The 17,513-nt window shown below is 43.2% G+C and overlaps 1 protein-coding gene across 2 annotated transcripts; it reads right to left on the bottom strand.

The window, feature by feature from the left end:
• Positions 1-305: 305 nt before the first annotated feature.
• Positions 306-13,344, bottom strand: ANKRD40 (ankyrin repeat domain 40). 2 transcript variants are annotated; one of them, XM_036837421.1, is made up of 5 exons: positions 12,909-13,344; positions 7,549-7,697; positions 6,719-7,204; positions 3,355-3,536; positions 306-2,750 (listed from the first exon to the last, which is right to left on the bottom strand). In XM_036837421.1, exons 1-5 carry the CDS (start codon positions 13,040-13,042, stop codon positions 2,604-2,606), a joined length of 1,098 nt encoding a protein of 365 aa, XP_036693316.1. In that variant the 5' UTR covers positions 13,043-13,344; the 3' UTR covers positions 306-2,603. The 2 variants fall into 2 exon arrangements, with proteins under 2 accessions (XP_036693316.1, XP_036693317.1); XM_036837422.1 differs by having other exon boundaries at positions 311-2,750; positions 3,364-3,536; positions 12,909-13,285.
• Between the last annotated feature and the right edge of the window lie 4,169 nt (positions 13,345-17,513).

The raw sequence follows: 17,513 nt of genomic DNA, 5'->3' as shown, positions 1-17,513 counted from the left end.
TTGTGTAAAGTAAATAGGATAATCAAAAAATGTGGTTAACAGAGGATGACCTCCATCTAGCTGGCTCAGCTACTCTGCGGAAATGAAGCTGACTGCTGTGAACTGAGAGGAAGACACCGCACAAAATATCTGTCTCCGGTGCCACTGACAGGCGTGCACGCCACTACAGAAGCAGGATGGAGGAGGCTCAGGTGGGGACCAGTCCCTCCAGAGGGTTTTCTCCCTGGAACCGTCCAACAATTTGAACCCCGTATTATTAGAAGTATAGTGCTGTTTAGGAGGCCAAAATTACAGAATGTGGGTTCAGTCAGTTAATATTTAATTTTAATAATACTTGTTATGCTTGAACAGTCAGCAGTTCACGAAGAGAAAAATCTTCAGTGAATGTTTACACACAGTGTGAGCACATGCTTTAAATATGCAGTGGAGGAGGAGGGGCGAATTCACAGTTAACAAAGCTAAAAAAAAATCCTTGTTATAAATTACACAAAGCATATAAAAATATTTCTCTGAATGCATAGATTAAGACTTTAAACTCACCTACCAGCAACTGTGCAGTCTAATTCACTGCCATACGCAAGAGTCAGTTGACCACAGAGGACTTTATAAGGGAGAAGAGAGAGCAGGGCAGGGCCCATCTCTCACTTGAGACTCCCTCAGCCTCCATTTCTAAGCCCCGGAAATGCCCTGAAGCTACTCCTCTGTAGGCCACCTCCCAGCCAGGGGCTTCAACTGCTTCCAAGAATTTCTAATTGATCTGTATGGCTGGAAGAGTATTAACCCCAATGATTTAGACATGAATTAATACTGAATTTATTTATTCCAGGATAAAACTAGCCTTAACTGTATCAGTAAATTGTAACTTTTTTCGAAGGTAAGGGAAAAAAAAGGGTTAGTTTGTCTGGACAGACTATCTTCTGACTGGTTGAAACACAAGGGAAGTTTCTTCTTTAAAGTACTTCAGAGAAAGTGAGTAATAAATAACCTTTACTCTGTTTGTTAGGCAAACACTGCACAAGGGTGAGTAACTCACCATCGGTAATTGCTGTAATACAATTAAGTCACTGAACAGAGTGACTCCACATTGGCCTTGAAAACACCTCAACCCCAGCTCAGCATTTAAGCAGCAGCAGGAGGCCATTATCTTAGCACAACATTCTCTTCCACTGACATCTTCTGCATGTTCTCTCTCAATCTGTAGTGTTCCAATAAAATTAACACAGTTAGGAAGTTAAGTTTCTTTGGAAACTATAGGCACTATGGGGGGAAAGCTTCTTAAGACAGCAGGGATGTTCTTCAACAGCTGGCTTCAAACCCCTGCTCTCCTGTTTGTCTAAGTGTGCTCATTCTTGTTTCTAAAGTTAAGCTGTTTATTTCAACAAGACAGTAGCTTTTCTTTTTAACATTAATGACACTGAAGGGAAGGAAAAGAATCCTTAAATGCATTCTTTAGAAAAATTCTTATGCCATGCTCAAGAGTTTAATCAGGTATTTGTTTGTTTTGAGAACAAAGCCTGGTAGACTCACAACTGACTTTGTTAAGTGGGTTGGTGGTGGTTGTGGAGGATGCCCAAGATCAAACAACTTGTTTACAAAAGCAACAGATTTCAGAGCTGTGTAAAAATCCCAATAGTTTCAAAATAATCTTTATCTTTGATACAAAAATAAAGATGCTAACTCCTTTTAGCTCAGTTTCCCACAATAACCTTTAAAATAGCAACAGATTCAGTCTGGAAAATTGCTTTTCATTTGTAGTGGAAAATGAAAGTGGAGAACATGGACTGGCAATGTTTGTGCTCTTCTCTTTCGGTGCAATTAAACAGAAACACGAAGACAGGGATCGCTGCAGTTAAAAAAAAAAAAAAAAAAAGCTGTTGCTCTTTTAGAAGGCGTCAGAGAGCCCTCTAGTGACCACAAAGGGGCGTTAATGCAGAGATGACTGTCTAGGCAATGGCAATCTAGAGACAGAAGCAGTCAAGAGTGTTTACAATGGAAAAAGTCGGGGAGGGGAAGCTCTTTTGGTTAACAGCATATTTACAATTAGGTAACTGTATTCTTAAATAATTTTAACCTGAGTAACATTTATAAATATGTTATGTGAAACCTCACAGCCACAAGTCACACCAAAATTCCTATGTCCAGTACCTGTGCTTTCCCCAGTTTTCCTCTCTAGTCAGTTCACGTTTCTGGAGAGTCGTGAACATGCAACACCAAGAGAAGCGCTTCCCGGCCCTTCGGGTGCACTGTCAACAGGACTAGCTAGAAATAGGCTCTGCTCTCTCTCAGCTTCTGTTAGACAACTCTCTTACATTCTGCACAAAAAACACATTGGATATAGACCCGTCGGCTTCTGCCTCTCCAGGCCACTTCTCAGCTGTTCACAGCTTCAAGCAATAGGTTTATTGTGCACCAAGAGGCTCGGAAGAGTGGCACCGCTGCTCGGGGTCAGGGGCTTCCTACCTTGGCAGAACGATGTTAGTGTATCTGATGCAGTGGCACCAGGGGCCCTCCGGGGCATCCAAGGCATTTAGATCAATGGCTTGTCCTTGGCCCAGAGGTAATGCACACTGTCACAGTACTCAGTGATAAAAGTCCCTGCTGCATTAGTAAGTCAGTTTTGAAGCTCTCCTGTTGTAGCAAGGCCTTTCAGTCAGTGTGGATGCAGCATTTCTGAACAGAAAATTATTTTCACTTATCATTAGAACCAGTTCCAGCTCTTGGAAATCTTGGAGTCGAGCAACATCTTTGTCCTAAAACAAAAATAGGTTAAACAGATTAAGAGGAGCCGCTTGTCTCTATGTGTTTGGTGTGCTGTGTTGATACCAGTGATAGTGCAGGAAATTCCCCAGGAGCGTGAACTGGGTTGGAGTGGTAGAAGGCCTTAACAGCAGTTGCTACAAGATAAGCACACCTTGAAGGGAGAGGCAGTGCAGGGATGTTTTCCTCAGGGGCCCCGAGAAGCCAGAAGCCTGACATTCAGGGAACCCAGAGATGTTGGGAGGACCACACATGTATCTATGTAGATTTGCACTATAATTTAGACTGGTTCTTATGTTATAAAACACAAGGCACATCTGATAGTGCACTAAGGTAATCCTTACAGATCACTAAAGAGAAACAACCAAAAATAGGTACCTGTGAATGGTAATTCAGAACATTCTCTCTGGTAACCTACCACTTGCAGAAATGCCAATGTCTCTATAGGCCCAGTAGAGGAAAGAAAGCTCAATGGAAAAACACCCTTTGCTCTTTTTCTATTCTCTTCTCGTTTCTTCAACTATGACTCATATACCCAAGGAGGAAGCTGGGTATTTTCCAAATGGAAAAAGCAACCACTTAACGGACCTTTCTTACCTTTCTTACCAGAGTATTGGGTAACTTTCTGATCTTCTCCACTTGATCAGGATTAACACCCAGCTCACAGCAACTCACTCTGAGCAATTCTTGGTAGGTGAGCTCCTGTCGGTCCAGTTCAATTTCAATGAAATCATTTTCTCGAAGAGATGGGTTCTGAATCCTCACCTTGAGTACCAGCTCTAGGGAAAAGGGGGGAGAAATGTTAATGAATGATTCTGGCATAGTAACCAGATGTAATTTAAGATCTTTTCCAGAAGATGGTTACCCTTAATCATGCCCTGTGCTGAAGGCCTGTGCCACCCAATGAGAAAACTAAGCACAATCAGCATGGTTTGCTCAGGCCCAGTTCTGGCTCTGCTGGTGCAGTTGCATTGTCCTCCCTATAGCTAAGACTGTGGTTCACAAAGTAAAGGGGCGGCAGGGGGAGACGGCAGACAACCATCCCAGCTGTACAGAAGGACAATTTACTTCTGCCGCTGGAGCTAAGCAGGTAAAGGCTTGAGAATGGGTTGGGTATCAAACTACACATAAGCAGGGTAAGGGGAAGCGAGGTGAAAAGAAGGCACGGGAAAGATAATGGTACAAGAATTACTCTATAAAGATTTAACAATTGTGGGGCTTTCCTGGTGGCGCAGTGGTTGAGAATCTGCCTGCCAATGCAGGAGACACGGGTTTGAGCCCTGGTCTGGGAAGATCCCACATGCCGTGGAGCAACTAAGCCCGTGAGCCACAACTACTGAGCCTGCGCGTCTGGAGCCTGTGCTCCGCAACAAGAGAGGCCGCGACAGTGAGAGGCCCGCGCACCGTGATGAAGAGTGGCCCCCGCTCGCCGCAACTAGAGAAGGCCCTCGCACAGAAACGAAGACCCAACACAGCCAAAAATAAATACATAAATAGATAAAAAAATAAATAAAAAAACAAAAAATATTTAACAATTGTGGATCTAAAGATATTTATGAGATATGAAAATCCTTGCAATAAAGACAGTACAAGAGCAAAAAGATAAGCTACTAATAAAAATTAAAGTCTGACTATGATTTGAATTCAGTATACCTTAATAAGGGAGGAACCTTGGCTTTGAGAGTAAACAAATACCATTATTCGTGGCTCTGGGATCTAAGCAGTCTGCTCCTAAATTCTGAGCGTGGCTGCCATGATGGCCCAAGCCATGCACCCATGTGCATTTGGTGGTTCTGCTTTGCTCCTTATATATGAATCCCTCATGCCACCCATGGGCCACTGTTATCAACAACAATAGTAACAGGTCCTCAAAAACAGAAAGTGAGGGAGTTACTGATATGGAAAAAGAAAGGTAAGACTAGACTATACCCTGTGGTGTTAGACTGGAATTGGAGGTATTAGGATTAATTTACAGTTTTTAATATTTTTTAAAAGATCTAGATTAAATAGATATAGAAATACAGAAAAAAGTACATATATTTGTGTTTGCTTGCCTTTTTTTTCTTTTTTTTAACTTCACTAATCCTCTCAGGTCAGCGTGCAGCTTGATATCCAGGAAGCATATGTTCATTTTCTACTTTTCATCTAAAACAGGGGTCCCCAACCCCCGGCCGCGGACCAGTAGGAACGGGGCTGCACAGCAGGAGGTGAGCAGCAAGCCAGCAAAGCTTGTCTGGGGCTCCCCATTGCTCGAATTACCACCTGAACCATTCTCCCCCTCCCCGCACCAGTCTGTAGAAAAAACTGTCTTCCACAAAACCAGTCCCTGGTGCCAAAAAGGGTGGGGATCGCTGATCTAAAATATCAATGGAGAGTTTGTTGCTTTTGTCATAAATTGTGGGAGCTGATTTCAACTCTACTTTTTGTGACCTTTTGAACCTTGAATGACTGTGGTACAAATGGGTATATAGCCCCGCTCTATCATGTACTAGATATGTGATACTGGGTAAATTACCTATCTCTTTGCATTTAAGTTTCTCCACTTCTAAAATGTACATAGGGACTTCCCTGGCGGTCCAGTGCTTAAGACTCCATGCTTCCAATGCAAGGGGCACAGGTTCAATCCCTGGTCGGGGAACTAAGATCCCACATGCTGCGCGGGGCAGCCAAGAAGAAAAATCTTAAAAAAAAAATAAATAAAATGTACATAATGGGAATTCCCTGGCGGTCCAGTGGTTAGGACTCGTCGTTTTCACTGCCAGGGCCCAGGTTCAATCCCTGGTTGGGGAACTAAGATTCTGCAAGTTGTGCAGGGAGGCCAAAATAAATAAATAAATTAAATTAAATGTAAATAATAATACCCAGTTTATGAGTTTGTTGTAACAATTAAATGAGAACTTAGAATGCTCTGAAGTTATGTTACTAGGTACATACATGTTTAGTTTATATCTTCCTGGTGAATCTTTCCTTTTATCATTCAATTGCTCTTTATTGTTTGCTTGCTTTTTTCTTTCTTTTCTGAGTGAGCCTAGAAGAAAAGATGCTAGCAGCAGCGAGCACACCCAGTGTTCACATTCTGGCTTCTGAATACCGTTCTCCACCAGAAAGAACCAGGGCTCCTTGGAGAAACAGCTGATTCCAAGGCTGGGGCGGGGAAAGTTATACTAGGGAGCCTGAAACATCTTGCTGTACCACAAAGTAAGGAAGTGCTCCAAGAATGATGGACATGTCAAAGAGACACAAGAACAAGCTCCAAGGGGCTCCCTCTGGATAAATCTGGCATAATTTGAACATCAAAATAATGATACTAATGGATTATAACCCAATAAATAAAATAAGAATCAGTGAGTTCATACTGATATAAATGGAGGAGAAGGGAAAGCCCTTCTTTATAGTAGAATACCACCTAATAAATAGAGAAAAAAATGAAAGGAAATCATATTCTACAAAATAACTGGTCTGGACTCTTCAAAACTCTGAGGTCTAAAATGATAGCTAAAGGCTGAGGAAATACTCCAGATTAAAGGAGACTATAACAACATGATAGCCAAATGCAATGGTTGATCCTGGGAGGCGGAGTGGATGGAAGGAGTGAAGATAGCTACAAAGGGCATTGCTGAGACAGCTGACAAAATTTAAATATAAACTATGGGTTAGAGAATAGTATTATGTCAAGGTTATATTTTCTAAATCTGGTCATTATACGGTGATTATGTAAGAGACTATCCTTGTTCTTAGGAAAAACACACTTAAGTAGTTCAGGGTAAAAGGGCAAAAGATAACTTGTAAATTTGAGTAAAAAGAGTTCCTTATACTAGTCTTGCATCTTTCCTGTAACTTTGTAATCATACACAAAATAAATAAATCCCACCCCCACTCCTCAGAAAACCAGGAAGTAAAGCACTAGACCTCTGGACACCACCTGCCCTGTTGCAGAGGCTGTCTGCTGATGAGAGGTTACCTTGCATATTAAATGGAAATGCTCCGGTGAAGAAAAATGGCTGGAATGCTGGCGCTGGTCCTGCATACGTCCCATTTTGAGGCTCCAGAGACATTGGTGGCTTGGACGGGACAGAAGAGAACAGGGAGCGACTCTGACTCACCGGTGGCTGACAAACAGGACCCGGTTTTGTGCTTTCTGGTGTTCTCAGTATGGCAGGTGGGGCAGACACATCCCCATTCTGAACCAGTGCCAAAGAGGTGTGGTCCCGTGGAAAGGCCCCAAGCAGGGGAGGTTCCCCAGGGGGCAGCAATGGAGGCGAGCCATCTGCAGGGGGTGATGCAGGAGGTGTGGAGGGGCCCCCATTCTGCAGCTGGGCTGAATCCTCCGACCCAGGGGTATAGATGAAAGGGAAGGCTGGGTTGGCCAAATAGTTCGGAACAAAGGGCAGCTCTGACTCCTTCTTCAGCTGGGGGAGGTCGTCACGGTCATCATCATCATCTTCCACTTAAAAAGACGGAAACACAGAACACTTACATAGCCCTTTAAAAATTACAAAGTAGAGTATCTTGTGAAAGCTAGTGTCCTTTGGTATACAACAAATATTTTGATCAGTGTTTACTGCACGTTTAGCGTTACCATTTTTATTACCTTAAAGTTTACAGATAAAAACCAAAACTTTATAATGCCTACCTTTCCAGAAACAATATGGAATAATTATCTTGGCACAGTTAAGACTATCTTGTTTTTAGAAACAGACTGGCTGTTTGGCCTCAAGAATATATACAATAATACCATAAGTCTTAAATTAGGTTGACAAAATCAAAAGTTGCCTCAAAACACAGACTCACCTCCCATAATCTTCCTAATTTCTCTCCTTGATGTTAATTGGACTGGCATTTCTCCCTTTGTGGTAAGAATCTCTTTGTCAGCGCCTGATTTTAACAAGTAAGAAACCACTTGACCATGATTGCGTTTACATGCCCAGTGTAAACAGGTCCTATGGCAAAGAAAAGAAAAAAAAGAGTGATTTAAAAAGTGGAGAGGTGATTTGGGATTTCAAATTCTACACACCAGTAAATAAATATATACAAGCGTGTTAGAGTTCAGCTAGAACCAGAAAATCAGGCTGGTAATCTTAACTTCTCTTTTCAGAAAGCAGATGATCAAAATATTTAATATGCTTAAAATTGATTTTTCAATTTCATTTCTGGCCCTTGGGAAAAGCTAATTTATCCTAGGAGCTTTATTTCAATGGCTTTCAGAAGGCTGGCTGCCTGGCTGGCTAGATAACTCTACTGATATCCTGTGTGTTAACTCTATCGGTGTCGCTCATTAGATTGTACCAGTCTCTTTAAAATATATTTTTACATGGCCATATTCCTTTTAAGAGACCATGGAAACTTGCTTCATATGTACCAAATGTCACTTGAAGATTAAATATTATCAGGCTACTAACCATCACTCATCTGCAGCTTGCTCTGCCACTAAAATTATTACTACAGCAGATCCCTGTCTGAATCTCAGTTACTCTTTTCCTCTTTCCTTTTCTCTCCTTCACACACACACAAAAAGGATTTCCAAATTCCCATTTTTAAGAGTTAACTTCTCTAGTTCTCTCCAGAAGGCTACATTTTTCAAGTGCTTTAGGAATTAAAGTACGTGTGCAGTGTCTTGTGTTTAAGGCACGCACACGTACTTTAATTCCTAAAGCACTTGAAAAATGTACATCAATAGCCAAAATTTTTGAGAACTCTTCTGAAGTATTAGACTCATTTAAGTAAAACTAATTATTTACTATTGTACACATAGGGATTATGCACACTCTAAAGAGCTATTATCTTAACACTGCACAGAAATATAATTAACATGCTAGCCAATACTCCAACTTAATAGAGCTACTAAATTCATCCCCAGTTGCCAAAGCTGAATGTTATTATGGAAGGAAATTATTTTTCTCCCCTCTGTTGTTTTTTTTTAAATTTTTTATTTATTTATTTATTTATGGCTGTGTTGGTCTTCGTTTCTGTGCGAGGGCTTTCTCTAGTTGCGGCGAGTGGGGGCCACTCTTCATCGCGGTGCGCGGGCCTCTCACTATCGCGGCCTCTCTTGTTGCGGAGCACAAGCTCCAGACACGCAGGCTCAGTAGTTGTGGCTCACGGGCCTAGTTGCTCCGCGGCATGTGGGATCTTCCCAGACCAGGGCTCGAGCCCGTGTCCCCTGCATTGGCAGGCAGACTCTCAACCACTGCGCCACCAGGGAAGCCCCCTCCCCTCTGTTTTGAAATGTCCTCATTCACCAACTCTCTAATTGAACTGAGATAAATATCTTCAGAGCTTATAGACGAATATAAATATGGTAAAGAATAGAACATATGTTCAATAGTGAGGAGTAGGTCACCCACCTGAGAAATATAACTATCTAGAAAGTACATTTGGTTCCAGGAAAAAGCTGATTTGCCCTGGGCACCTTAATATTTATGACTTACAGAAAGCCAGCTTGTCTGGCTGGCTGGGAGCAACTCCACTGATGTTTCAGAGTGATATTTGACATTCCAAGCTATTACTCATTAGAATTAGATTATCCAGATGTCTTTAAAAGGTACTCTATGATGAAAAGAATGCCAATTTGGGGAAAATAAGGTAAGAGTCTTGATATGGACTTCTAAAATATAAGCTCTGTGTGAAGGTAAGGAAGTATCTGCTTGAATATACAGGTACTTAATTAATATTTGCTGAATGAGTGAACCAAGGACAAGGTGGGCATTACTCGGAGTAGAAGGATCCCATATATCCTTGATTCTGGGCAAACTACAGCTGAGAGTGTGTTTGTGTGTGGATGTCTTGAAAGTCTGAAAATGAATAATTATAATGATAAGCAAGCACTCAAAAATGAATGGAGCATGATGAGAAAAATGTTCCCTTTTGGAAGTAAAGTGCTCACTTGCTAGTAGTAAATCACTTGTTCATGACAAGCTTGAGAGTGAAGGAAGAAATATACTGCCAGTGGATCTGAGACACTTGGGGACAAACCAACTAGCTAAAGCATCACCATGTAAAGTGGAGTTAAGTCAACATAGCACGTCCCCCACAGCCCTGTACCCTGAGTGATCATCATTTATAGTCCAGACCTGTGCGGCTCTGGGTGGCCAGAACTCACAGGCACTGTAGCCAGGCAATATTTTCAACTTCTTCATGAGCTATTATACTTGTTCCTTAAAGCAAAGGGGTATGCATGACACTTGAATTACAATTGATGTGGGAGCTGTATCTTTGAACTTGAACTCTTTAAGCTTTAAATTTGCAGTCAGAATAGCCTATCAGTGCTGGGAAGTATTTCAGACCAGAGGCACTGGGCATCCTTTCAGTGCTGGGAAGTATTTCAGACCAGAGGCACAAATTTCATTTGTGCAGAAATTGTGGTTACTGAGCAGCTAAGAATTGAAAGCAGTAACCATTCTGCTTTTCTATGCTACTGACTATGTTTTTTGAGGGTAACCTTTATATCCCATTACCCAGCACACTGCTTAATAAAATAATAATAGTTAAAAAAGAAAAAATAGTTAACACAGACATAATGTTTTACATACTGAACACTGTTCTAAAAGCTTTACATATATTAATTCATTTAATCCTCTAAACAACCCATAAGTTACGTACTATTATCAACATTCTCCCACTTTACAGATGAGAAAACTGAGGCAGTCAGCAAATATGCAAAACACTATGGTACACAGAGATTGTATTATAAGGACAATAAAGAAAGAAAAGGGATTAGGAAATGCCAGAGACAGGGAAGGGGCATGGCTCAATTTTAAATTGGGGGTCAAGGAAAGACTCACTAAGGCGACATCTAAGCTAAGACCTGAAGGAGGTGAGGGAACAAAAGCATTTTAAATGACGGGAAGAGAAAACACAAAGGCCTTGAATCAACATTGTGCCTGGTGTTTTCAGGAAAAGCAAGGAGGCCAGGAGAGCAGAATGAAGGGGGCAAGGGGGTAAAGCCGGAGGTGAGGCTTAGAGGTAAAGACAGAGGATACAGGGACAAGGAGTCGAAACTGTAGGACCCTGTGGGCTTTTACTCAATGTGAGATGGGAGCCATTAAAGGGTTTTGAGCAGAATGAAATTATCTGACTTATGTTTTAAGTCAGGATCCCTCTGGCTGCTGTGCTGAGAAAAGATGTAGGGTAGAAGGACTAGTTAGGAGGCTACTGCATTAATCCAAGTGATGGAATGATGGTGGCTTTGCACCAGAGGTGTAGTGGTAGAGCTCGTGAGAAATGGTCAGATTCTAACTACACCGCTGCCAGTGGAGCTGGCAGGATTAGCAGCTTGATTGGATGTGGGGTGTGAGGGAAAGACAGAGGCAAGGAGGGCACCAAAGATTCTGGCCTGTGCACCTCAGATGCTGAGATGAGGACTCAGGAGCAGGCTGGGGACAATTAGGGGTACGAGGGAGACCAGGAACTCAACCCTGGACATGCTGAATTTGAAGTCCTATTAGACATCTTCCCCCAATTAAATCTATGAAAGCCTCTTCATAGTTCAACCAACTTACATTCACTGAGCACCTACTATGTGGTTAAGAAAGTATGGTTTGGGGGCTTCCCTGGTGGTCCGGTGGTTAAGGCTCCATATTTCCACTGCAGGGGGTGCGGGTTCGATCCCTGGTTGGGGAACTAAGATCCCACATGCCGTTGGGTGCGGCCAAAAAAAAAAAAAAGGAAGTATGGTTTGGAGGCAGATGCTGGGTTTGTTTCCCAGCTCCATCAGTTACTGTAAACTCTGGGACCTTGGGAAAATTACTTAATCTTCCTGGGCTTCAGTATCCTCACCTACAAAATGGAGAGAATAACAATAGCTATGTCCCTGAGTAGTTGTGAATGAGATAATACACATAAAGCACTTGGAAGCTTGTTTGCACTACAGAGCAAGCTCAATAAATGTTAGCTATTTATATAATGCTGCATCTCCTTGAATGCTCACAACACTCTTCTGAAATAACTGGAAACTGAAGTGACTCGGGCAAGGTTGTATATCCAAGCAGGAATGGAGAAGAACCTGCAGGAAAGACCAGGCTCATTCTTCTACACAACACTGCCTCCCAGTGTCAAAACAATGATTCACAGCTTGTGAACCACATAGCAATACTAGAAATGGCACACACAGAGAAAAGCAAGCTAGTTTGCAAACACTTTTAAACAAAACAAAAAAGCAGTTTCTACTGTTTCCTGGCTTTCTGGACAGCTACCCAGGTTGTTTTCCTTAGGGTAAGTTGGTAGATAGATTTGTGAGGAAGTCAGGAAACTGCGACTCCGGTCCTGGCTTTTATATTAATAGTTGTGTGACCTCGGGCAGGTTATTCCCTGGAGTTGAACCCATCTCCAATGTCCCTTTTAGTTTCAAACTGTATGATTCCACCTTAAAAAATAAAACATTTGCAAACTCACTTTAACTCTCAGCTAGCAAAATAGGCTGGTTAAGCATAACCTGGATCAAATAAAAAATTAAAATTTAAATGTGAAGAGAGCAGAATAATACCACATTCAGTAACTTAAAACTTGACCACCAGCACATCTTAAAATGAGATTCCTTATTTAGTTGGAAAGGACTCAACTGCATGCAGGCATCTGAAGTCCCATATTTGAAACTGTTGTAAGAAAACAAAGCAAACACTATAGGATAAATGAATGGGTCTTCCTGCAACAGGCAGCTGTAGGTAGTAGCAAATCACTGCTGCAGTGAGACTACAGAGAAGCAGAATAGGGATGCAAGTGATTTTTTTTTCCTAGTCTTGGGAAAAGAAATCGTGCTAGTTTATAAGATCCACATTTGCTCAGTTGCTTATGCTTTTTGCTCTGCACAGACGTATTCTTCATAGTAATTCCAGACTCGAACTGGGGTGAGCTCCAAATTAGGGTGAGAGTCGTAGCCAGCATCGTTCCGGCCACGTTAGGGGTGGGGTGGGGGGAACGGCGGGCGCCAGGGTTCGGGTGGGCGCTGCCGGGGCAGGACCACGTGGGCCGGGATTTGGACACGACGCTCCGCTGACTACCCGAGGCAGAGGGGGCCAGGTCTGGCCTCCAGAGCGCACAGCCTCGTTGACCCGGGGCGCCGGGCCACGCCTTAGAGGGCGTCGGGGACAGCGCTAGGCCGAGCTCGCGCCCGGGCCGGATGCTCTGCCCCTAGGCCTCCCCCGCTCCCCACTTACCAGCCGTTGACCTCATTTTGGGAGTTCACATCCACCCCGCTCTCCACCAGTTTCTGCACCTCCCGAATGTCCCCCAAGGCCGCGGCCTCCCGCAGCCTCTCCTGCTGCTCCTTCTGCTCCAGGAGAGCGCTCATCTTCCCTCAGCCCCAGGCCCCCGCCCGGGCCCGCCCGCCCAGTCCCGGCCGGTCAGCGCCGCCGCCGCCGCGGCCCGCTCCCCGCCATGGGGAGACCGCGCGGAGCACGTCCGCCCAGCTCGCGCCGCCGCCCGCGCCCGGCCAGCTGCCTCTGCTACCCCGCCGAGGGCCGCCCGCCACTCCCCTGCTGCTCCCGGCCCGTGGGCCCAGGCCTACTCCCGGCCGCGCCTCCCGCAGGCCGGCTCCGGGGGAACCTATTCGGAGTGACAACCCTGACCCAGATATTTTCCGTTCCTACCCTCGGCGCCCGCGCGGGCTGGCTGTTTATGTAACAGCTGCACAATATTATCTGCCGTGATTCACCGACTATTTTTAGAACTCCCTACCCCGCAGCTTCCAGGGAGGAGGACAGACACAAGGAAAGGGAAGAACGGGTATTTGAGAGAGCCAGAAAAGCCTTATCCCCTGGCGCAGGCTGTTTACCAGGCATCAAAAATAATTAGTGTTCCCCACCCCACCCCCACCCCGGTTTGTTTGGCTCTTTTTCCTTATCTGAACCAACTCTTGCCCAGCAGGATGGGGAAATGGGCTGAAAACGATCCTAATATATGCCTATTATTGCAGAGATAGAGTACACGGTTCTTCTTTTGACAGTGCTTGGGACTATTCGGTTCGATTATTTATTTCAATTGCTGTTGTTTTACATCTCATTTTAGAGATTTCTTCTAAATTGGCTTTCAGGAAAAATATTTATAATGTGCTCAGAGTCTATAAAATGTGATTTATTACTGCTTTTAAATCTTAATTAATTACTCTCCGTGAAGGCCATGTAAGGAAAAAAGAAAGAAGAGAACACCAAAGAGGCTTTGGAGTTATCCGGGTCTCTGATATCAGGAGCTGGGGAGAGGAACGGTACAAAGTATAAACAGCATTCTGCCTGACTTCTTTGCCTAATCAATCTAATGAGGCTCAGAGCCTGGGCTGGCACTGCTTTACTAACCAGCCAGAGAAAAAGAAAAGTATTGTTTTGCTGAGCCCAGGCGCCCGAGAGACATCTTTCAATGTGGCACAGGATGGAAGATTGCAGATGGGGTCGGAAGGATTAAGGAATAACCCTGGGGTGAAAAAGAGAAAGGTCTGAAGGCAGAGAGGAGATAAAATAGGAAGAGACAAATTTAGGCCTGGGGTTTTCATTTGCCTCCCTTGGGGCAGCCCAGGATTTGCACAGCAAGCATTTTTCTTGCTACTGTTTAAGAAAAACCCAAATCTGTTTATTATGATACAGTCATTCACACAGTACACAGTGCACACCAGGTGGTACTGAATATAAACTGACTGCACACTTAAATTGATCCTATGGTGAACTGGAACTCTGCTTGAGCTTACATTTTTATTTGTCCCCCAATTTAAACTTTAATTCTCAGATCCAGCATGATACTCCATCTGAAGCTGACGTGCATAGTACTGGAATTGGGCCCTTTAGCACAATTTGTGTGACAGAGGAGTAGGTAGAGTGGCCTCTTTTTTTAAAAAGCAGTTCAAAAAATTGGTAGTTACTGCAGATCAAAATCTGTGAGTTCTCTTTGTAAGGATTTATTTGTCAAATTTCCCTTCCTTAAAAAGGATTTTAGGGACTTCCCTGGTGGCACAGTTAAGAATCTGCCTGCCAATGCTGGGGACACGGGTTCGATCCCTGGTCCGGGAAGATCCCACATTCCATGGAGCAACTAAGCCCGTGTGCCACAACTACTGAGTCTGCACTCTAGAGCCCGCGAGCCACAACTACTGAGCCCACGTGCCACAACTACTGAAGCCTGTGTGCCTAGAGCCCGTGATCCGTGACAAGAGAAGCCACCTCAGTGAGAAGCCCGTGCACCGCAACGGAGAGTAGCCCCTGCTCGCCGCAACTAGAGAAAGCCTGCACACAGCAACGAAGACCCAATGCAGCCAAAAATAAATAAATTTATTAAAAAAAATTTTTTTTACTTATTTGGCTGCGCTGGATCTTAGTTGCGGCACACGGGATCTTCATTGCAGCATGCGGGATCTTTAGTTGTGGCATGCGAACTCTTAGTTGTGGCATGCATGTGGGATCTAGTTCCCCGACCAGGGATCGAACCCGGGCCCCCTGCATTGGGATTGCAGAGTCTTACGCACTGGACCACCAGGGAAGTCCCTTATTTATTTTTTATTTTTAAAAATTTAGGGAATTCCCTGGTGGTCCAGTGGTTAGGACTTGGCACCTTCACTGCCAGTTGGGCCCCAGGTTTGATCCCTGGTCAGGGAAATAAGATCCCACGAGCTGAGTGGCGCAGCCAAAAAAAGAAAAAGAAAATTAACAGACATTTATTCCTTTAGTTGAACAACCCTTACACACAAAATGTATGGTTTAACTTTTGTTGTTGTTGTTGTTTGTTTGTTTTTTGAATGGAAAGGAATTTAGGTCTCAAGAGGTTTTGTGAGCCTGTTACCTATCTTATGGAAATCATTTAAGTGAGTGATTGATTGATTGATTGATTGATTTGCCTCAAGACCCAGCTTGCAAGATCTTAGTTGCCTGACCAGGGATTGAGCCCTGCCTGCCTCCCCGCCATCCCCCACTCCCCGCCCCCCACAGTAGAAGTGCAGAGCTCTAACCACTGGAGCACCAAGGAATTCCCTAAGTGAGCCTTTTAAAAGACCTGAAGAGCATAGGAGAAAAACTGGTTCAAGGAAACCAGCAATTCGATTTCAAAATTAAACTACCTCTTAAGTCAGCAAAACCAGAATTGGAAAGAATTGGGGCAATTACTCTTCCATATTTCCTACACACTCAAATTCACCCAGGTAAACAAAGCCTGGACTACTGGAAGATGGGAAGCAAACAGATGTGGTGGTATGCTGAATATTAAAGAAGGCATAATTGGTGACTTGGAAGTTTGTAGAAAGGTAAGGATTTTGAGGGTAGTTTGAGCAGGAATGAAAAAAATAATGTAGTTAAATTGGAAACCATGAACTTGAATTAACAGCAACTACATGACTTTTCTCAGTAGCCTTATGGGAATGGATAAATTGGGTTGACCCAAGATGACTTTTAACACTTGTTAGACTGAGCAGTGATGTTACTTTTAAATAAAGACAACCTTATTTTTTAGCCAAAGGTAAAATGGTCACAAACTAGCACTACAGATAAAGTATTTACAATTTTGATCAAAGCTGACTTTTTCTATCCTCCCACACTTGAAAGGTATCTGATGACCATCAATTTCCCAATCCTAGTGTTACTAGCTTACAAACCTTAAGGTTTATAATTCCCTTCTCATTTACCTGATGTTCAATTTCCATCAGTTTCAGTATATGCCAGTATAAATACCATTACTATTTTGCATGAAATTCAGTATTCTACAGATCCCGTGGAGTCATGGGATTGAGTCAGGAGCCTCTGCCTTTTAAGTGAACTTCAGTGGTACTGTGGAGACCAAGGCAATTTTGTTTAGATTAACCAGGATTTGTTTCTTTTGTAAGAGAATCCTCTTGCAACATGTTTATTCAATTCTCTTAAAAATGGTGGCATTCTTTTAAACTTTTCTCCTTTCGGAAGCAGCAGTCACAGATATGGAATATTAGATTAAATCTAAAAATGTAGGCCCTAGTCAACTTTCATTACTTTTCTGCATATGATCATGACAGAGGATTAGGACATCCTTCACATTTCCAAGCAAAATCCAATTTTAAATATTTGTCCTTGGGCTTTCCTGGTGGCACAGTGGTTAAGAATCTGCATGCCAATGCAGGGGACACAGGTTTGAGCCCTGGTCCAGGAAGATCCCACATGCTGCCGAGCAACTAAGCCTGTGTGCCACAGCTACTGAGCCTGCACTCTAGAGCTGGCATGCCACAACTACTGAAGCCCGCGCAGCTAGAGCCCGTGCTCTGCAACAAGAGAAGCCACTGCAATGAGAAGCCCACGCACTGCACCAAAGAGTAGCCCCCGCTCGCTGCAACTAGAGAAAGCCCACGCGCAGCAACGAAGACCCAACGCAGCCCAAAATAAATCAATTAATTAATTAAAAAAAAAAAAGTCTATCCTTGCCAAACTCCATAAAACAGCCACTGGAGAGTAACCCAGCAGAGCACTGCATCACTCCAGTAAAGCTGTAGGTTTCATCACACGCACCAACATGTGCATGGCTAGTTTCTGCACTCCTCTTCTACAGAATGTATTTTACACCTATTGTACATAACAGTATTTTAAACACTGACGTATAAACTTCCTAAAAGGATAAAGCAAAGACAAAAGTATTTTTCTTATTAGAAACAAGATATACCATCACTTATAGTATTTAAACATTATTGCACTTTAGCTTTCATAATTTGACAATGCATTCATGAAACAATCTGTAGACAACTAGTTTTAACAGACAAATTAAAAAACACTTTTTAGACATGAATATCCTAGTTTATTAGGTAAGAATTTCAAAAACATTACTTT

This window comes from Balaenoptera musculus, chromosome 20 (genome assembly GCF_009873245.2).
Source record: "Balaenoptera musculus isolate JJ_BM4_2016_0621 chromosome 20, mBalMus1.pri.v3, whole genome shotgun sequence".
Taxonomy (NCBI): domain Eukaryota; kingdom Metazoa; phylum Chordata; class Mammalia; order Artiodactyla; family Balaenopteridae; genus Balaenoptera; species Balaenoptera musculus.
Note: the sequence above shows the minus strand (reverse complement) of the source record. Positions and strands in the feature narration are given on the sequence as shown.